The sequence below is a fragment of the Notolepis coatsorum genome (genome assembly GCF_963971535.1).
Source record: "Notolepis coatsorum genome assembly, chromosome: 1".
In the NCBI taxonomy this organism is placed as follows: domain Eukaryota; kingdom Metazoa; phylum Chordata; class Actinopteri; order Aulopiformes; family Paralepididae; genus Notolepis; species Notolepis coatsorum.
Genome location: NC_140165.1, coordinates 114,318,221 through 114,341,613, shown reverse-complemented (window position 1 = coordinate 114,341,613; position 23,393 = coordinate 114,318,221). Strand labels below are relative to the sequence as shown.

The 23,393-nt window shown below is 44.0% G+C and overlaps 1 protein-coding gene across 1 annotated transcript in view; it reads right to left on the bottom strand.

Annotated features, from left to right (window-relative positions):
* The window catches only part of mark2b (MAP/microtubule affinity-regulating kinase 2b), a gene marked incomplete at its 3' end in the record, with an annotated part of 338,660 nt that overhangs the window by 119,811 nt on the left and 195,456 nt on the right, over window positions 1-23,393 (bottom strand). Inside the window, 2 exon segments of the mRNA XM_084315862.1 lie at window positions 92-136; window positions 138-146. Coding sequence (XP_084171988.1) covers window positions 92-136; window positions 138-146 — 54 coding nt within the window.

Below are 23,393 nucleotides of genomic sequence, written 5' to 3'. Positions count from 1 at the left end.
TACTTCTGTTCATGTGGACATAAATAAAAATGTCAAATGTGTGTGTGTGTGTGCGTGCGTGCGTGCGTGCATGTGTGCATGTGTTACCCACCTTCTGCAAACTGGAGGAGTTGAGCTGTGTCTTATCAATGATTTTTTACAGCCACCTGGGAATAAAAACACCGACACATTGATTAATGATATAGATAGATAAGTATCACACATACAGTCACAGATACATCAACACACAAAGCACAATACTAATACGCCCCAATACTAACAAATGGTTTTGATATACATGTATGGTACTAGATGCAAGGATCATGTTAGACTCTAGGGGTGGAACGGTTCACAAAATTCACGGTTCGGTTCATATCACGGTTTTGGTGTCTCGGTTTTCGGTTCGGTTCGATATACATTGTTTTTAATTTTTTTTTAAATGTAACACTCCAAAAATACCATACATCAGCATAGGGGTGGACGGTATGGTCTAAAATTTATATCACGGTATAATTTGAAGCATAGACGGTAACGGTATATATCACGGTATCAGTGTTTCCGTTAGAATAATTTGTTTTGCCTGATAGGCAGGCTATATAAAGAATGACATCCTCAAGGCATGTAGATTTATAATATTTTAACTTAAAACTAGGCTACTTTTGCGTATACAGTCATTATATTCCAAATAAAATAAGTCCCGAGTCAAGACTCCGTGCTGCTCCCAACAGTGTGCAATACACAGTGCAATACTCCAATTCAGCCATTGGCAATTCAGCCGTTGGGTGGGGGGCGCTGTTGAGCGGGCCTGTGACCGGACCTGAAAGCGCCCCTACTCTGCGGCTCTGCAGCTGCGTATGCTTCTCGCAAAATCCAGCTTCCAGCTCCCGCTGCCCAGCCGTCGTTATCAGAACACGACACACATATCATAATGTTCACAGCAAACTGTAGTTGATCACCAGGTATGTTTTATTAACGTAGAATAATTCATATAAGAAAAACGATAGGGGAATATCTTCCCTTTCTCCACTGGTTAAAAATGCCAGGAACTGAAATTGAAACTTGCTGTGCCCCGCAGTGATATGTGTTTATTATGAAATGACAATTGCGTGTTGACACGCCCACTGCGCGAAGCCTCCAAATAACTTTTTCCAGTTTGCACATATCTATTATCTATGACTAATTCTATCTATTTTTAGGGGCAAATGCAGTGAAATAGTCGCGCTGTGGTTACATGACGTCATTGCTATTTTAGAGCTGCTCTACCGGTTACAAGGTATAGTCAAAATCCATACCGTAGAGCAAATTCATACCGTTTATACCGTATACCGTTTATACCGTCCACCCCTACATCAGCATAAGATATATAGCCTAAAAATAATCCAACTTTTCAGTTATTCTCAAGGACGTAGTCATGCAAAAACTGAAAGAATGAGGCAGTTCGACATCAGGCACATTGTTTTGACAGTGACCGGTTAGAGCTAGGAGAGATGTTGGTACAGCAAGAGGGGAGGCATTGCTGATTTAAACATGCTTCTCATTTATTTGGTAAAAAAAAAGTTTACAGCGGTTTGCCTTAAATAATGTTTGGCACACAAAGACCGAACTGACTGAAAAATATAGGCAACATTTGTCAAAGTATTAACTTAGTGCAAACAAACAAAATAATTCTATTTTTGTGGCCACATTATAGACAAAGGCCATCAACATAAAGTATTGATTGATTGAAAATGTTAACAGATTGCAGAATGGGTACAATACAGTACAGCTCAATACACACAATTGTTAAGGGGATGCACAGAGTATGCTTGCATATGCTCAACCAGCACTAGACTTTCTTATCAAAAAGGAAAAGTCACCGTTATTTAAAATAAATAAATCATGTGTACTAAATATATATTTTGTATTTTTTTTTTTTTTTTTTTTTAACAAACACATAAACAAACATGACAACACACAATAGGATATACAAATACACATATGCTCCAGCTCGTACCCCCCTCTCCCGGACCCCCCATTGGATAATCCAACCATTATAATTTGTTCCTGACCAGACACTACCATTATATGCTGGCTTTTATTCTCTCCACCACTTCTAACCACATTGCCATTTTGGATTCATTGAGACCCAAAATTCTAGCTGTTGATATTTCTTGATAAATCACATCGAGATATGTAAGAATCCAGACCTTACGGCACATTTTTTCCGGTTGAAACCATCGTGATGCTATCAGCTTTTTAGCCACTGTGATACCGGATAAAACCAATCTCTTTAGCTGTGGAGGTACTGCATGCTCAAAGACATCATTCAGCAGTAATACAGAGGGGTGTACAGGTATATCCAGAGTTAAGAGATTTGACAATTGCTGGGTCACTTCTTTCCAAAATATCTTAACTGGTGGGCAGTCCCAGTACATGTGCATAAATGTCCCTTCGTCCCCATTTGTACATAAGGAGCATTTGGAGTCTTGTTTAAGACCCATTTTGTTCAGTCTTATAGGAGTTAAGTATGTCCTGTGAATATAGTTAAGATTGATTTGTTGATGGTCCGGGTTCCTTGATGCAAGGCGTACATTTGCCCAGGCTTCTTGCCAGTCAAAGTCTATCTCCAGGTCTGGTATATCCCTCCTCCAGACTGAGTCTAGATGTAGGGTTTCATACGAGGCCGTTAGTAATTGATGATAAAAATCTGAAACAAAACCTCTCGATGTCTCTCTTTCATAGAAGAATTTGTGGTATCTGTGGTGTACAATTGGTATCCTTAATGGAACACCGTGAGCCTTCAAACATGCCAATAACTGTGCGTAAAAATAATATGAGGACTTGGTGAGATTAAATTTTTTGCATATCTCATCAAAACTACAAAAACCCTGTTTGTTGAAAACGTCTCCTAATGTGTGTATGCCTTGCTTTTCCCATCTAGGGAATCTTATAGGTTGTTTTCCAATCAAGAGTGCATTGTTATTGAATAAGGGAGTATGATTATGCCATTTATGTGGGATAGAGTCTTTTTTTTTGTGTTTCACGCCATATCCGGATTGCATGAGTGATTATGGGGCCAAATTTCCGTTCGCATTGCTTAATTGATAATTTGGTGTACACTATGTCCTTCAGCCTATGTGGAGCTACTATATTTTCTTCTAAATTTCTCCAGGATACTGATGCTTGGGGATCAAACCATGTTGTCAGTGGTCTTAAAGTGTATGCCTTAAAATAGTGGTGGAAATCTGGAAATGCCATACCACCGTCTGCTTTGTTTCTCTGTGCGGTGGATCTTTTTATACGTGGTGGTTTGTTATTCCAAATAAATTTGTATGTGGAGGAGTGTAATTCTTTCCAGTAACCCTTTGGAGGGGGTAACGGTAGCATTGAGCTGAAGAAGTTGATTCTAGGTAGGACGTCCATCTTAATTATTGATATCCGTGCTTGTACTGAGTTTTTAAGTTTTGACCACCTGACAAGGTCGTATTTGATTTTGTTTTGGATTTTTATGTAATTGTGCTTCACCGTTTGGCTTATGGTAGGGAATATTTCAACTCCCAAACATCTAAAGTGTTTTACCATCGGTATCTCTTCTGGGAGGGTTATATTTCTTTTTGCAGGGGCGTTAAGTGGGAGGAAGGCCGACTTCGGCCAATTTAACCTAAATCCCGATAAATCTCCAAAGTCCTCAATCAACTTGAGAAGATGAGGCAATGTGGTGTTGGGGTTTTGCATGAACAGTATTACGTCGTCCGCATATAAACTAATTTTGTGTTGTGTGCCCTTGATTACGATTGGTTCTATGGATTGGGATTGTCTTATATATTGTGCTAAAGGCTCTAATGATAGATCGAATAGTCCGGGACTAAGGGGGCAACCCTGTCTGGAAGACCGTGATACTGGAAAGATTTCGGAGGTGATTGTACCTGTTGTAATCATGGCCGATGGGTCTTTGTATAATACTTTAATCATATCAATGAATCCTTTTCCTGACCCCATCCTTTCTAACACTGCCCATAGATACGACCATTCCAACCTGTCAAAAGCTTTCATTGCATCCAGGGACAGCATCGCCTTAGGTGTGTTGTCTTCCTTGTTAGCATCTAGTACGTGTAGTAATCGTCTTATGTTATCAGTGATCAGGCGGCCTCTTATGAAGCCTGTTTGGTCCGGATGAATTAAAGACGTCATATGCTTTTGTAGTCTGATGGCTAATACCTTAGAGTACAGTTTGATATCGGTTCCGAGGAGGCTTAAAAGGTCTGTAACTACCGCACTCGGTGGGGTCTTTGTCTTTTTTGAGGAGGACTGTTATGAGTGCAATATTGTCATTCTTATGGAAGTTCCCCTCCTTGACTGTATAAAATCATATTAGTAATAAGGGTCCAATTATGTCCCAACAAGAGAGGTACATTTCTGGTGGGATACCGTCTCTTCCAGGGGCCCTTCCACTTTGCATTTCAGATATGGCCTCCCTAAGTTCATCTAGTGTGATCGGTGTTTTCTAACTGTTTAGCGTCATCCTCTGAAAGTTTAGGGAGGTTAATTTGATTAAGATATGTGTCCATCTTGTTTTGATCGAAGGTCGTTTCTGATTTGTATAAGTTGGAGTAGAATTCTTTGAATGTCGTGTTTATTTCTTTGGGTTCTGTAACAAGTCCTTGTTGTGCTCTAATGGTAGTTATATCTGCAAATTTTGCGTTGACTCTTAGTCGCATAGCTAATAGGTGACTTGGTTTGGAACCTTGGGAGTACTGCTGTTGTCTTGTGCTACGTATTTGCAATTCAGATTGTTGTCTGTATATGGCGTTAATCTCTTTTTTTAGTATATTGACTTGATTTTCCAGTTGAACCGAGTTGTTGTATTGCAAAGAATTAAATAACGTTGAGTAAAGTGTTGTGCTGCGCAACAAGATGGCTGCTGATTGAAGTGCTGAGCTGCACCCCGTGCCAAACTTCCCTTTAAAATGCCATTATATATGCTTTGATCAGAGATAAACTGAACTTTTTCCAACCTGGATTCACCTGTTAACGAGACGGTGGAGGGGACTGGAAGCCTATATTGACGCGTTTTATAAAGAAAACGCTATGGCGGGGCACCAAACCCGATACCAAACGCACCGAAGTGAGCTGGGCTCGAGTGATGCGGATGACCCAACCAGCGACATCCGTGAGTCTTTAACATCTATTAAACATCAACTCCAGAAGCTTGATCTACTCGAACAGCTGACAAACAATGTCAAGGAGTTAAAAGCTTCTGTGGAGTACAACAACTCACTCATCGAGGTACTAAAGGCAGACAATGCCTCACTCAGGATCGACGTAAACAAATGACAACGTCTGACGGGTAATCTCCAAAAAGAAAATTTCAACATGGCTAATAACATTCTTGACCTACAATGTAGAAGCATGAGAGACAACTTAATAATTCACGGTCTTCCTGAAACTAAAAATGAAACTCACCAGAGATCCGAGGAACTTTTTAGGTTATTCCTGTCAGATAACCTGAAAATGAAGTCGGCTGAAACCGAAGCTAGCCGCTTTTCCAGAGTCCATCGCCTGGGGAAAGCCAAAGTCGACCAGCAGAGGCCCCGTCCCATCGTGGCCAAAGTCATCGATTCAAAGATGAAATCTGCTATTATGTCCAACGGAAGAGAGTTGAAAGATCCAAATATTCCATCAGTGACCAGTTCCCGGCAGAGATCATGAGTAGACGTAGGCTGCTCTACCCGGTCATGGCGGATGCGAGGAAAAACAAACGGAATGCTCGTATGTTCATGGATAAACTTTATATTGATGGAACTATGTACGTATCTCTCTCTCTCTCTCTCTCTCTCTCTCTCTCTCTCTCTCTCTCTCTCTCTCTCTCTCTCTCTCTCTCTCTCTCTCTCTCTCTCTCTCTCTTCTCTCTCTCTCTCTCTCTCTCTCTCTCTCTCTCTCTCTCTCTCTCTCTCTCTCTCTCTCTCTCTCTCTCTCTCTCTCTCTCTCTCTCTCTCTCTCTCTCTCTCTCTCTCTCTCTCTCTCTCTCTCTCACTCTCCTCTCTCTCTCTCCTCTCTCTCTCTCTCTCTCATATTATTCCCTCATCTTTGTCTAGGGAAATGCGGTTAACGTTGGGCTACTCACCCAGACCTTGGGCTAATGGGTTTGAATGGAGTGCCTTGGGTTATTGTTTGTATGCTCTGTTAATCATTTTAGCCCATCCATTAGGGATGGGCCATATGTGTTTTATGTGTAACCCGTCTGTGCAAGACGTTAGGGTATTTTGTTTTATGTACTTCACACCCCTCCCCCCTCCGTTCACCCCCCCCTTATTCCAGCCATTTAGAGACCTGCCCACATTAGCCTCAATAGAAGCGTCAAAAAAATATTGCATTACCAACAACCATACAACAACATGTATAGATTATGGCTAGTTTGAACATAATGATATGGAACACTGGTGGAATAAATAAACACAAACGAAAAAGCGTGCTCACACTGATGAAAAAAGAACAGGTGGACATAGCTCTGCTAAGCGAAACGCACATTTTAGAGAAAGACATAGATATGTTAGCGGACAACACATATCATAACATCAGTCACTCTTCCTTTGGAACGAGAACTCGGGGAGTAGCCATAGTCGTTAGACGGAAGTTGAATATTGAATTGAAGGGAGTATGGTCTGATGCAGATGGTCGGATAACTATAGCTAAGATTTTACATAAGAACAGAAAAATAGCGTTGGTAGCGGTATACGCCCCAAATTTATAAGAAGTTAGTTTCTTCACTACACTTACCAGAGCAATGTTAGACCTTCCCGAATACTCATTTATAATCGGTGCAGATTTTAATGCCATTTGGAACCCAAGGATGGACAAATCAAACCCCTCCTTTTCCAATGAACAAAAAAATGCATCTAATGCATTAAAGGATTGGTCGAAGATTACAGGTGTAAATGACTTATGGCGTTCACTCAACCCCATGACCCGGAAGTACTCTTGTCGGTCTGCGAGACATAATACATTATCCAGAATAGATTACGTTTTCACAACCCCGAGACTATTTGATAACTACGATGTGGAAATGATACCCAATGCATTGTCTGATCACTGTTATTTACTCTTAAAAGGAACATTTGGTATACTATCATCCCGAGCCCCAAGATGGCGATTTAACACGATGCTGCTTAATAACAAGGAATTCATTACACAAATCAAAGAAGCTCTTACGGTATTCCTACGGATAAATGTGAATTCGGTGCAGGACCCCAGAATATTATGGATGTCGACAAAGGGAATGATCAAGGATTTCACTGCTAGCTTTTCCTCCCAAATACGCAAGAATCGATGCTCAAAACTGGCTGAACTAAATATATATTTACTTTTTAATTGCATGAAACATTATGAAGTATCCGCTTTTCACTGCATGGTACCTAATCGACTCGACTCGCTTTTGCTATTCGAGTGTCCTGGTAGCCGTATTTGAAGTGACGTCACACCAGGAAGTAAATAGTCAACAGTAACACACAGCGTTGGAACCTGGAGAAGCCCTGATGATATAATATAAACGAACAGCCAATAAACGTGAAGTTATCTTTGAACCTGTTGTCAAGCCTCGTCAATACCCCCCCTTCCCCACTAATAATGGAACTGGTTGTGGAGTCACTTCGCTTTGAGCGTTTCCACGGTTAGCTTGCGGCTAACGTTATAACCGAACAATACATACACGCCCCGAACCGCGGAGGTCATGCCGAACGGTTTAGGTTCGAATGCATACCGTTCCACCCCTATTAGACTCTGATGCTGTGATTTAGGGAAAGGCTTTTCCAGTTATTTCATAGTGAGGCTGTTTGTTCTGGATCAGTCTCAGTCAAAACAAAAGCCAATATGCAAATGTCCCTTTAATATTTAAACAGTCCAGTGGGGGGTAATAAAACAAGTAATCGATGACTTACTTGTCCCTGGTTGTGATATAATGTTGTGCTATGAAGTCAAGCAGAGATCTACACACACTAGACACCGGGTAAATGCTGCTCAATGCAGATTGTTGCTGTTAAGTTTGTGTTTTCAATGTCACAGGGCACTTTGGCAGGGAGCCAATCTGTGTTCAATTGGGGGATTCACCGATGGCGATACAGTCTATGACTGTGATCGGGCTGATACTAGGCTCAAATAGGGTATCTGTATGAGAGATACAAAAAACTAGGGATGGATCGATGCCACTTTTTCACTGCCGATACAGAGTGTTAAACTTTCAGTATGGTCCGATACCAAGTACCAATCTAATCCATCGCTTTTACTGAACAGGATAGATTTAAGAGCATCCGTTTGGGCTCATTGGACAAAAAATATAATATAATATAATAAAACATTTCTGTATTACAGACATCTAACATGCTTATCAGGGCTGTACGCTAAGCTTTTTCACTAGGGGCACACTTGCCCCTAAATTAGAAATTTAGGGGTAAAAAATATGTTTTAGGGGCACATTTTTAAATAACAATTTTACCATTATAGTGCAAAAAAATATGTTCCTCCTGCCTCATTACTGTGGTCCTTTTATTTAACATTTAAGTGCTTTTGTTGTCAGGTTTGTATCTTTTATAATGAACCAACTAGGGCTGGGCGATATGGCCTAAATATGATATCACGATATTTTCGGACCTTTCGGCGATACACGATACACATCACAATGTTTTTCTTTTTTACCCCAAACAATTCATTATGAGGCTTACCAAGACAGTATGAGTTTGCAAGCCAACATTAAAGACAAAATAAAATACCCATGCATTTAGCATTTTTATATTATATATTAGATTTAGATTATTAGATTATATATTGCATATATTTAGCAATGAGATATTATATGATTTAGATATGAAATATGATGAATTGAAAATGGGGGACCCTGATGTAAACAAGACAAGTCTTTCTCTGGTCTGCATCCCCTTAACAATTGTGTGTATTGAGCTGTACTGTACCCATTCTGCAATATGTTAATAAAGTTTTAAATCAATCAATCAATAGCATTTTAGCATTTTTATGAAACTACTGTATATTTGTATGTCTCTAAATGTTTTGATGAATTGAAAATGGAGGACCCTTATGTAAAAAAGCCGAAAGTCTTTCTCTGGTCTTCATCCTCCTGTACTGTATTGTACCCATTATGCAATCTGTTAATAAAGTTCTCATTCATTCATTCTGACGGAAAACAGAATAATTTTGATTGACAGTAGAGTCTGCCAATTTACGTCACAACGCTTGCACCCGCCCTGCTGTTCTTAGCACCAATCGGCAAGCGCATTCGTTTTTTTTGACTTCCTGAATGCCCCGTGTGCTGAACATCAACAAAGCTACTAACGTTAGCTCCCCGCGGACGTCGAGTAGGAGACCAGTGCTCTGCAGGATGACTAAATGAGGCATAATGATTTTACCTCAACGAATGTTATAATAAAAGCCTTTCCATACATCTGTCTGATTGAAAACTTTATTAACAGACCGCGGAATGGGCATATCTCAGCACAGGCTGAGATATGAACGAGTAACGTGTGGACCAGATTGACGCGACACAAGGTTTACACAACAGCCCCCACCCCTTGTTTTATTGTATTTGTACCTGTACTACCTGCTGTCAGCTGTTTATCTCTCTCTGTGAGCTTGATTAGCTCACGTTAGCTAGCGTTAGCTCCGCGGCTAACCCTGAACTAAATCAATGTCTTGACATCATTTCGAGTAGTTTTCACTGCACATAGAAGCAGCCAAACAGCGGGAGAATTTCGGGAGCATATGGCCAAAACCCAGTTAGGAACCATCGATTCCCATCCCTACTACTAACTTTACTTTTCTTCATAGCTAAATCAGACAGTCAGCCAGTCTATCAGAGTGAGTGCTCAGTTGATTTTCCCCGCTGATCATACCTGAGTGCTCAGCGTCATCACACGCCTTGGATCATTTAGGAGTGAAATGCGAATGCAAGGCTTGAAATCCCTACTCGCAAGCCCGCCCCCAAATATTATTTACCAATCGCAATGGCCAATTAAAGGGGCAATTTGCGATGAGATCATCGCAGCGTACAGCCCTGCTTATGTGTCAGAATTGCAGCAAATCAAGTTTCTTTGCTTTGATTCATGGCATGTTACATATGGTTCATTGTATGAGGTTTTAGTACTGGAGAAATTCTCAACACATATTTCAGTCTGGAATCAGACCGATATCTGATATCAGTATCTATTTCAGTCTGGAATCGGCATCAGTATCAGTGCATCCCTACTAAAACCTGTTCCACCCCTCAGGGTCGGTACCGACCCTTTTTGCCATTATGATCATAGATCCATATTTTTATGAGTGATGAAAATCATTTGCGATTCAACCGTTTTCAAGTATTAACATCACAAACATGACATAAAAACATGTAGAATGTAAAACGTTAGGTTGGCAATAGGTTAGCAATAGGTTATAAGTGGCATAATATGGTTTTACCTTCTCGTTTTGAAGAAGTATAATCCGAGCTGGCGACCATTTTGGAAATTTAGAAAAAACGCAAATTGTAGTTTCTTTGCAGCCATTTTTTCGAGGGCACTCAGAGCTGTCGATCAGTGTTGAAATTATTCCAAACTACATTTCCCTTCAAGTTCTATGGGGGTTCAAAGTTCAGAGTTGAATTATGAATAATGTCAATAACTGTTATTATTCTTGATAATAAGCCACAAAAGGTAACGATTTGACAAATATTGAAACGCAGTTAGTTTCTCCTCCCTATTGTTAGCATATAGGAACAACTAGATCTGAAATTAGTTTCAAAATGGTTGCACTATGAGAAAATAAAAAAGTACAGTCGATTACAGTAGATATTATTATCTGTTATTATGCATGACTTGTGATACTAAATCCAAATTGAACTCGGGCATTTCAAAGATACTATATGTATATATATATATATATAAATGTGCGAATTGGCTATAATAAGGTAATGTATAAGCATATATTCTATATTCTATAATAATATTTCAAATTGCATTGGTCCGGATGGGAGAATTCAGTACTGTATATACAGAACCTTCGGTTTTATCATCTTCCCTTTATTAATTTCCTTAGATCTTTTGTACACATGATCTGAAGAGGGTACTGAACGAGGTCAGTGGCAGTTTTTTAAGTCTGGTCATTATTATCAGTGTTATTCACTGTCAAAGATGAAAAGAAAAATCATAATTCATATTTTCCTTTGTTTCATCACAATTTAAGCAAGCCTAGTAATAGATACAATACTTCTGACACTGAGAATACATTCACTGAGGTCCATAGATGTACCTAGATACCAAGAATATGCAAATAGCCCTTGTAGAAGTGGAGCAATATTCCATTTACCTAGGTATACATTTTATGCAGATTTTCACCTGGGGTGGAACAGGTTAAACCTTTAGGACTCAGACTAGGGCTGGGCGATAAAACGATAACGATAACTATCGCGATAAATTATTTCCTCGAAATAAACATGAAACGTGGTCGCAAAGTTTCGATATATCGATTTTCCAAGCTTGGCTCCGTTCAGCCTCGGCTCAGCACACTCACTAACAACAACCAACGTTACGTGATGACGTGCTTACGCACAACAGCTAACAACCAATCAGTGAAGGAGATGGCCGAGAGCGAAGTAGACCCGGAAGGAGGTAGGACTCACTCAACAACAAGGCTTGCTAGGCTAATTAGCTTGCACGGCGATGTTTTATATATTTACGTGCAGAGTATGTGTGTGGCGTGAATTCTGAGGCCACGTTTATAGTGGGGGTATACAGTGGACGTCGTTTCAATATATTGTGGCGGAAGAGAGTATTTTAGTGTCATATTTAGCACATTGTCATGGAATACACCGCTTAGATACAACAGGCTGGCTAGGATAACTAGCTTGCACGGCACTGTTTTATATATTTACGTGCCGAGTATGTGTGTGTTTTGAATTCTGAGGCCACGTTTATAGTAGTGTGGGGTATACAGTTCGTTTCAATATATTGTGGCGGAAGAGAGTATTTTAGTGTCATATTTATTGTCATGAGATACTCCGCTTGTCGGCTAACTGCTACCGTGCGCGGACTGATGACGACTTGAGACATTCGCAGCAGCATAAGAAGTTAATTAAACTTGACAGACATTATATCAACGATAATTATCGATATCGAATTATATGAAAATAATTTTATAATTTTATCGCGATAACGTTTTTGGTCATATCGCCCAGCCCTAACTCAGACCCTACAAGCTAATGGTCAAAAAGTCAATACTGTTCTGTAAAACTAAAGGATCACAACTCTGTACCAGCCAGCAGTGAAAAGGTAGTATGGGTGCATCCCTAGTTCAACCCCTAGTCTTTTGTCTTCTAACAAGGACACATAGTGGCATAGATGTGCAGTGATGCAGGCGTCAAAGCGGGGAGCTGCAGATTGTGTTGTCCAACAGGATGTGGAGTTAATGTGTCTTACACCACTGGTTCTGAAAACCTTTCCATGTCAAAGAGCCCCACATCGATAGATAATAGGCCGTGAAAGCCCAGGATGTTTTCCCAGGGACCATTTGACTTCCATAACAGCCTACACTGTAGGTGGGGGAGTGAGTGCGGAGACAGTGAAACCTATGGTCATAATATTCATTCGTATACGTTCTCTCCATGGGCTAATTTCTATTGAAAAAAATATTAGAAATTTAATATGTATAGATTTAAACAATATTTAAATATTTAAACAATGTATACATTTAAACAATATTAAAAAAAATTATACATTTAAACAATATTTAAACAATGTATACATTTAAACAATTCCCCATTTAGCTCCGGAGTCGAGTCTGCGCGACCATGGGAGCACCTTTAGTCGCCTGGCTCAAGAAACTTGGATCAAACTAGCCGGAGTGTTAAAGAGGCATGATGCTCTGGTTCACTGGGGAGCCGGATTCAGGGTCCTCACGGGGTGGGGGCCGTGGTTGTCGAGACTGGGGATGATGGGTGCTCAGGTAGTCTCACCTTTTATTTTGTTTGTATTTTATTTTTTTATTATTTTTTAAACAAACACATAAACAAACATGACAACACACGATAAGATATACAAGCATTAGTTGTCAGAGCACATCCAATGAAATCACATTTTAGTTAATGGTCTTATATAAGATATACCCCTAATACCCGTTATCTAAAAACCTACACACATATGCTCCAGCTCGAACCCCCCCCTCCCGGACCCCACCTTGGGTAGTACCTCCACTATCCCTCGCACCTAACCAGACACTACCATTATAAGCTAGCTTTTATTCTCTCCACCACTTCTAACCACATTGACATTTTGGATTCATTGAGACCCAGAATTCTTGCTGTAGATATTTCTTGATAAATCACATGGAGATATGTAAGAAACCAAACTTTCCGGCAAATTTTTTCCGGTTGAAACCAGCGTGATGCGATCAGCTTTTTAGCTACTGTGATACCCGATAAAACCAATCTCTTTAGCTGTGGATTCACTGCAAACTCAAAAACATCATTCAATAGTAATACCGAGGGGTGTACAGGTATATTCCAAGTAGTCTCACCTTATAGTATATATATATTTTTTATTTTTTTATATATTTAATTTATATTATAACTTTATTTGCATTATTCTGATTTAATTGATTAGCTTGTCATTATTATTATTATTATTATTATTATTATTATTATTATTATTATTATTATTATTTATTTTTTGACATGACATAAAACTAGACACACAAGCATTAACAGTAAATATCCACAATAAATCACAGGACTATACATTTTTTACATTTCTATAACCTTTATTTACCCAGGCAAGCAAGTAAGAACAAATTCAGATTTTATTTATTGTCAAAAGTATGCAAGTTAATTACCTGAAATTATTCAGTTTTTTGGGGGGGAAACCCTGCATATATCGGTATCGGTTGATATCGGTTGATATCGGTAATTAAGAGTTGGACAATATCGGTATAGGTAAAAAAGCCAATATCGAGCATCCCTACTAATTAGAGCTGGTTATGTATTTAGCGTTCAGTTAAGCTAATTAGAGCTGGTTATGTATTAAGCGTTCAGTTAAGCTAATTAGAGCTGGTTATGTATTAAGCGTTCAGTTAAGCTAATTAGAGCTGGTTATGTATTAAGCGTTCAGTTAAGCTAATTAGAGCTGGTTATGTATTAAGCGTTCAGTTAAGCTAATTAGAGCTGGTTATGTATTAAGCGTTCAGTTAAGCTAATTAGAGCTGGTTATGTATTAAGCGTTCAGTTAAGCTAATTAGAGCTGGTTATGTATTTAGCGTTCAGTTAAGCTAATTAGAGCTGGTTATGTATTTAGCGTTCAGTTAAGCTCATTAGAGCTGGTTATGTATTAAGCGTTCAGTTAAGCTAATTAGAGCTGGTTATGTATTAAGCGTTCAGTTAAGCTAATTAGAGCTGGTTATGTATTAAGCGTTCAGTTAAGCTAATTAGAGCTGGTTATGTATTTAGCGTTCAGTTAAGCTAATTAGAGCTGGTTATGTATTAAGTGTTCAGTTAAGCTAATTAGAGCTGGTTATGTATTAAGCGTTCAGTTAAGCTAATTAGAGCTGGTTATGTATTAAGCGTTCAGTTAAGCTAATTAGAGCTGGTTATGTATTAAGCGTTCAGTTAAGCTCATTAGAGCTGGTTATGTATTAAGCGTTCAGTTAAGCTAATTAGAGCTGGTTATGTATTTAGCGTTCAGTTAAGCTAATTAGAGCTGGTTATGTATTAAGCGTTCAGTTAAGCTAATTAGAGCTGGTTATGTATTAAGCGTTCAGTTAAGCTCATTAGAGCTGGTTATGTATTAAGCGTTCAGTTAAGCTAATTAGAGCTGGTTATGTATTTAGCGTTCAGTTAAGCTAATTAGAGCTGGTTATGTATTAAGCGTTCAGTTAAGCTAATTAGAGCTGGTTATGTATTAAGCGTTCAGTTAAGCTAATTAGAGCTGGTTATGTATTAAGCGTTCAGTTAAGCTAATTAGAGCTGGTTATGTATTAAGCGCCAGGTTAGGTAGTCAAAGCAAAGTTTACAAGAAACATCATTATTGAGGCGATCACATTTACATTACAAAAGATAAAATGTTCATGGTATGTCTAGTTTTCCTTTGGATAGTAAATTAATGAGTGAGTGAGTGAGTGAGTGAGTGAGTCAGTGACATCTACGATGGTCATAGATGAGGAGCTTCACATCTAAGGACTACTTTGGCTGCTATGGAATTAAAACTGACAGGTGAACGTCTGAATCCACTGGTCTCTGCTGCTGCTCTTTACTCAGACTGGTGAACTTCTGACTCCACTGGTCACTGCTGCCTCTCTTTACTCAGACTGGTGAACTGGTGACTCCACTGGTCACTGCTGCCGCTCTTTACTCAGACTGGTGAACTGGTGACTCCACTGGTCTCTGCTGCCTCTCTTTACTCAGACTGGTGAACTTCTGACTCCACTGGTCACTGCTGCCTCTCTTTACTCAGACTGGTGAACGTCTGAATCCACTGGTCTCTGCTGCCGCTCTTTACTCAGACTGGTGAACTGGTGACTCCACTGGTCACTGCTGCCTCTCTTTACTCAGACTGGTGAACCCACTGGTCACTGCTGCCTCTCTTTACTCAGACTGGTGAACTGGTGACTCCACTGGTCACTGCTGCTGCTCTTTACTCAGACTGGTGAACTGGTGACTCCACTGGTCACTGCTGCTGCTCTTTACTCAGACTGGTGAACTGGTGACTCCACTGGTCACTGCTGCCTCTCTTTACTCAGACTGGTGAACTGGTGACTCCACTGGTCACTGCTGCTGCTCTTTACTCAGACTGGTGAACTGGTGACTCCACTGGTCTCTGCTGCCTCTTTACTCAGACTGGTGAACTGGTGACTCCACTGGTCACTGCTGCCTCTCTTTACTCAGACTGGTGAACTGGTGACTCCACTGGTCACTGCTGCCTCTCTTTACTCAGACTGGTGAACTGGTGACTCCACTGGTCACTGCTGCCTCTCTTTACTCAGACTGGTGAACTGGTGACTCCACTGGTCACTGCTGCCTCTTTACTCAGACTGGTGAACTGGTGACTCCACTGGTCACTGCTGCCTCTCTTTACTCAGACTGGTGAACTGGTGACTCCACTGGTCACTGCTGCCTCTCTTTACTCAGACTGGTGAACTGGTGACTCCACTGGTCACTGCTGCCTCTCTTTACTCAGACTGGTGAACTGGTGACTCCACTGGTCACTGCTGCCTCTCTTTACTCAGACTGGTGAACTGGTGACTCCACTGGTCACTGCTGCCTCTCTTTACTCAGACTGGTGAACTGGTGACTCCACTGGTCACTGCTGCTGCTCTTTACTCAGACTGGTGAACTGGTGACTCCACTGGTCACTGCTGCCTCTCTTTACTCAGACTGGTGAACTGGTGACTCCACTGGTCACTGCTGCCTCTCTTTACTCAGACTGGTGAACTGGTGACTCCACTGGTCACTGCTGCTGCTCTTTACTCAGACTGGTGAACTGGTGACTCCACTGGTCACTGCTGCCTCTCTTTACTCAGACTGGTGAACTGGTGACTCCACTGGTCACTGCTGCCTCTCTTTACTCAGACTGGTGAACTGGTGACTCCACTGGTCACTGCTGCCTCTCTTTACTCAGACTGGTGAACTGGTGACTCCACTGGTCACTGCTGCCTCTCTTTACTCAGACTGGTGAACTGGTGACTCCACTGGTCACTGCTGCCTCTCTTTACTCAGACTGGTGAACTGGTGACTCCACTGGTCACTGCTGCTGCTCTTTACTCAGACTGGTGAACTGGTGACTCCACTGGTCACTGCTGCCTCTCTTTACTCAGACTGGTGAACTGGTGACTCCACTGGTCACTGCTGCCTCTCTTTACTCAGACTGGTGAACTGGTGACTCCACTGGTCACTGCTGCCTCTCTTTACTCAGACTGGTGAACTGGTGACTCCACTGGTCACTGCTGCCTCTCTTTACTCAGACTGGTGAACTGGTGACTCCACTGGTCACTGCTGCTGCTCTTTACTCAGACTGGTGAACTGGTGACTCCACTGGTCACTGCTGCCTCTCTTTACTCAGACTGGTGAACTGGTGACTCCACTGGTCACTGCTGCCTCTCTTTACTCAGACTGGTGAACTGGTGACTCCACTGGTCACTGCTGCCTCTCTTTACTCAGACTGGTGAACTGGTGACTCCACTGGTCACTGTTGCCTCTCTTTACTCAGACTGGTGAACTGGTGACTCCACTGGTCACTGCTGCCTCTCTTTACTCAGACTGGTGAACTGGTGACTCCACTGGTCACTGCTGCTGCTCTTTACTCAGACTGATGAACTGGTGACTCCACTGGTCACTGCTGCCTCTCTTTACTCAGACTGGTGAACTGGTGACTCCACTGGTCACTGCTGCCTCTCTTTACTCAGACTGGTGAACTGGTGACTCCACTGGTCACTGCTGCCTCTTTACTCAGACTGGTGAACTGGGGACTCCACTGGTCACTGCTGCTGCTCTTTACTCAGACTGGTGAACTGGTGACTCCACTGGTCACTGCTGCTGCTCTTTACTCAGACTGGTGAACTTCTGACTCCACTGGTCACTGCTGCCTCTCTTTACTCAGACTGGTGAACTGGTGACTCCACTGGTCACTGCTGCCTCTCTTTACTCAGACTGGTGAACTGGTGACTCCACTGGTCTCTGCTGCCTCTCTTTACTCAGACTGGTGAACTGGTGACTCCACTGGTCACTGCTGCCTCTCTTTACTCAGACTGGTGAACTGGTGACTCCACTGGTCACTGCTGCCTCTTTACTCAGACTGGTGAACTGGTGACTCCACTGGTCACTGCTGCTGCTCTTTACTCAGACTGGTGAACTGGTGACTCCACTGGTCACTGCTGCCTCTCTTTACTCAGACTGGTGAACTGGTGACTCCACTGGTCACTGCTGCCTCTCTTTACTCAGACTGGTGAACTGGTGACTCCACTGGTCTCTTTACTCAGACTGGTGAACTGGGGACTCCACTGGTCACTGCTGCTGCTCTTTACTCAGACTGGTGAACTGGTGACTCCACTGGTCACTGCTGCTCTTTACTCAGACTGGTGAACTTCTGACTCCACTGGTCACTGCTGCCTCTCTTTACTCAGACTGGTGAACTGGTGACTCCACTGGTCACTGCTGCCTCTCTTTACTCAGACTGGTGAACTGGTGACTCCACTGGTCTCTGCTGCCTCTCTTTACTCAGACTGGTGAACTGGTGACTCCACTGGTCACTGCTGCTGCTCTTTACTCAGACTGGTGAACTGGTGACTCCACTGGTCTCTGCTGCCTCTCTTTACTCAGACTGGTGAACTTCTGACTCCACTGGTCACTGCTGCTGCTCTTTACTCAGACTGGTGAACTGGTGACTCCACTGGTCACTGCTGCCTCTCTTTACTCAGACTGGTGAACTGGTGACTCCACTGGTCACTGCTGCCTCTCTTTACTCAGACTGGTGAACTGGTGACTCCACTGGTCTCTGCTGCCTCTTTACTCAGACTGGTGAACTGGTGACTCCACTGGTCACTGCTGCTGCTCTTTACTCAGACTGATGAACTGGTGACTCCACTGGTCACTGCTGCCTCTCTTTACTCAGACTGGTGAACTGGTGACTCCACTGGTCACTGCTGCCTCTCTTTACTCAGACTGGTGAACTGGTGACTCCACTGGTCACTGCTGCTGCTCTTTACTCAGACTGGTGAACTGGTGACTCCACTGGTCACTGCTGCCTCTCTTTACTCAGACTGGTGAACTGGGGACTCCACTGGTCACTGCTGCTGCTCTTTACTCAGACTGGTGAACTGGTGACTCCACTGGTCACTGCTGCTCTTTACTCAGACTGGTGAACTTCTGACTCCACTGGTCACTGCTGCCTCTCTTTACTCAGACTGGTGAACTGGTGACTCCACTGGTCACTGCTGCCTCTCTTTACTCAGACTGGTGAACTGGTGACTCCACTGGTCTCTGCTGCCTCTCTTTACTCAGACTGGTGAACTGGTGACTCCACTGGTCACTGCTGCTGCTCTTTACTCAGACTGGTGAACTGGTGACTCCACTGGTCTCTGCTGCCTCTCTTTACTCAGACTGGTGAACTTCTGACTCCACTGGTCACTGCTGCTGCTCTTTACTCAGACTGGTGAACTGGTGACTCCACTGGTCACTGCTGCCTCTCTTTACTCAGACTGGTGAACTGGTGACTCCACTGGTCACTGCTGCCTCTCTTTACTCAGACTGGTGAACTGGTGACTCCACTGGTCTCTGCTGCCTCTTTACTCAGACTGGTGAACTGGTGACTCCACTGGTCACTGCTGCTGCTCTTTACTCAGACTGATGAACTGGTGACTCCACTGGTCACTGCTGCCTCTCTTTACTCAGACTGGTGAACTGGTGACTCCACTGGTCACTGCTGCCTCTCTTTACTCAGACTGGTGAACTGGTGACTCCACTGGTCACTGCTGCCTCTTTACTCAGACTGGTGAACTGGGGACTCCACTGGTCACTGCTGCTGCTCTTTACTCAGACTGGTGAACTGGTGACTCCACTGGTCACTGCTGCTGCTCTTTACTCAGACTGGTGAACTTCTGACTCCACTGGTCACTGCTGCCTCTCTTTACTCAGACTGGTGAACTGGTGACTCCACTGGTCACTGCTGCCTCTCTTTACTCAGACTGGTGAACTGGTGACTCCACTGGTCTCTGCTGCCTCTCTTTACTCAGACTGGTGAACTGGTGACTCCACTGGTCACTGCTGCCTCTCTTTACTCAGACTGGTGAACTGGTGACTCCACTGGTCTCTGCTGCCTCTTTACTCAGACTGGTGAACTGGTGACTCCACTGGTCACTGCTGCCTCTCTTTACTCAGACTGGTGAACTGGTGACTCCACTGGTCTCTGCTGCCTCTTTACTCAGACTGGTGAACTGGTGACTCCACTGGTCACTGCTGCCTCTCTTTACTCAGACTGGTGAACTGGTGACTCCACTGGTCACTGCTGCCTCTCTTTACTCAGACTGGTGAACTGGTGACTCCACTGGTCACTGCTGCCTCTCTTTACTCAGACTGGTGAACTGGTGACTCCACTGGTCACTGCTGCCTCTCTTTACTCAGACTGGTGAACTGGTGACTCCACTGGTCACTGCTGCCTCTCTTTACTCAGACTGGTGAACTGGTGACTCCACTGGTCACTGCTGCCTCTCTTTACTCAGACTGGTGAACTGGTGACTCCACTGGTCACTGCTGCTGCTCTTTACTCAGACTGGTGAACTGGTGACTCCACTGGTCACTGCTGCCTCTCTTTACTCAGACTGGTGAACTGGTGACTCCACTGGTCACTGCTGCCTCTCTTTACTCAGACTGGTGAACTGGTGACTCCACTGGTCACTGCTGCCTCTCTTTACTCAGACTGGTGAACTGGTGACTCCACTGGTCACTGCTGCCTCTCTTTACTCAGACTGGTGAACTGGTGACTCCACTGGTCACTGCTGCCTCTCTTTACTCAGACTGGTGAACTGGTGACTCCACTGGTCACTGCTGCCTCTCTTTACTCAGACTGGTGAACTGGTGACTCCACTGGTCACTGCTGCCTCTCTTTACTCAGACTGGTGAACTGGTGACTCCACTGGTCTCTGCTGCTGCTCTTTACTCAGACTGGTGAACTGGTGACTCCACTGGTCTCTGCTGCTGCTCTTTACTCAGACTGGTGAACTGGTGACTCCACTGGTCACTGCTGCCTCTCTTTACTCAGACTGGTGAACTTCTGACTCCACTGGTCACTGCTGCCTCTCTTTACTCAGACTGGTGAACTGGTGACTCCACTGGTCACTGCTGCTGCTCTTTACTCAGACTGGTGAACTGGTGACTCCACTGGTCACTGCTGCCTCTCTTTACTCAGACTGGTGAACTGGTGACTCCACTGGTCACTGCTGCCTCTCTTTACTCAGACTGGTGAACTTCTGACTCCACTGGTCACTGCTGCCTCTCTTTACTCAGACTGGTGAACTTCTGACTCCACTGGTCACTGCAGCTGCTCTTTACTCAGACTGGTGAACTGGTGACTCCACTGGTCACTGCTGCCTCTCTTTACTCAGACTGGTGAACTGGTGACTCCACTGGTCACTGCTGCCTCTCTTTACTCAGACTGGTGAACTGGTGACTCCACTGGTCTCTGCTGCTGCTCTTTACTCAGACTGGTGAACTGGTGACTCCACTGGTCACTGCTGCCTCTCTTTACTCAGACTGGTGAACTTCTGACTCCACTGGTCACTGCTGCCGCTCTTTACTCAGACTGGTGAACTGGTGACTCCACTGGTCACTGCTGCTGCCTCTTTACTCAGACTGGTGAACTGGTGACTCCACTGGTCACTGCTGCCTCTTTACTCAGACTGGTGAACTGGTGACTCCACTGGTCACTGCTGCCTCTCTTTACTCAGACTGGTGAACTGGTGACTCCACTGGTCACTGCTGCCTCTCTTTACTCAGACTGGTGAACTGGTGACTCCACTGGTCACTGCTGCCTCTCTTTACTCAGACTGGTGAACTGGTGACTCCACTGGTCTCTGCTGCCTCTCTTTACTCAGACTGGTGAACTGGTGACTCCACTGGTCACTGCTGCCTCTCTTTACTCAGACTGGTGAACTTCTGACTCCACTGGTCTCTGCTGCCTCTCTTTACTCAGACTGGTGAACTGGTGACTCCACTGGTCACTGCTGCCTCTCTTTACTCAGACTGGTGAACTGGTGACTCCACTGGTCTCTGCTGCTGCTCTTTACTCAGACTGGTGAACTTCTGACTCCACTGGTCACTGCTGCCGCTCTTTACTCAGACTGGTGAACTGGTGACTCCACTGGTCACTGCTGCCTCTCTTTACTCAGACTGGTGAACTGGTGACTCCACTGGTCTCTGCTGCCTCTCTTTACTCAGACTGGTGAACTTCTGACTCCACTGGTCACTGCTGCCTCTCTTTACTCAGACTGGTGAACTGGTGACTCCACTGGTCACTGCTGCCTCTCTTTACTCAGACTGGTGAACTGGTGACTCCACTGGTCACTGCTGCTGCTCTTTACTCAGACTGGTGAACTTCTGACTCCACTGGTCACTGCTGCCTCTCTTTACTCAGACTGGTGAACTGGTGACTCCACTGGTCACTGCTGCCGCTCTTTACTCAGACTGGTGAACTGGTGACTCCACTGGTCACTGCTGCTGCTCTTTACTCAGACTGGTGAACTGGTGACTCCACTGGTCACTGCTGCCTCTCTTTACTCAGACTGGTGAACTGGTGACTCCACTGGTCACTGCTGCCTCTCTTTACTCAGACTGGTGAACTGGTGACTCCACTGGTCACTGCTGCCTCTCTTTACTCAGACTGGTGAACTGGTGACTCCACTGGTCACTGCTGCCTCTCTTTACTCAGACTGGTGAACTGGTGACTCCACTGGTCACTGCTGCCTCTCTTTACTCAGACTGGTGAACTGGTGACTCCACTGGTCACTGCTGCCTCTCTTTACTCAGACTGGTGAACTGGTGACTCCACTGGTCACTGCTGCCTCTCTTTACTCAGACTGGTGAACTGGTGACTCCACTGGTCACTGCTGCCTCTCTTTACTCAGACTGGTGAACTGGTGACTCCACTGGTCACTGCTGCCTCTCTTTACTCAGACTGGTGAACTGGTGACTCCACTGGTCACTGCTGCCGCTCTTTACTCAGACTGGTGAACTGGTGACTCCACTGGTCACTGCTGCCTCTCTTTACTCAGACTGGTGAACTGGTGACTCCACTGGTCACTGCTGCCTCTCTTTACTCAGACTGGTGAACTGGTGACTCCACTGGTCACTGCTGCCTCTCTTTACTCAGACTGGTGAACTGGTGACTCCACTGGTCACTGCTGCTGCTCTTTACTCAGACTGGTGAACTGGTGACTCCACTGGTCACTGCTGCCTCTCTTTACTCAGACTGGTGAACTGGTGACTCCACTGGTCACTGCTGCCTCTCTTTACTCAGACTGGTGAACTGGTGACTCCACTGGTCACTGCTGCCTCTCTTTACTCAGACTGGTGAACTGGTGACTCCACTGGTCACTGCTGCCTCTCTTTACTCAGACTGGTGAACTGGTGACTCCACTGGTCACTGCTGCTGCTCTTTACTCAGACTGGTGAACTGGTGACTCCACTGGTCACTGCTGCTGCTCTTTACTCAGACTGGTGAACTTCTGACTCCACTGGTCACTGCTGCCTCTCTTTACTCAGACTGGTGAACTGGTGACTCCACTGGTCACTGCTGCCTCTCTTTACTCAGACTGGTGAACTGGTGACTCCACTGGTCTCTGCTGCTGCTCTTTACTCAGACTGGTGAACTGGTGACTCCACTGGTCACTGCTGCCTCTCTTTACTCAGACTGGTGAACTGGTGA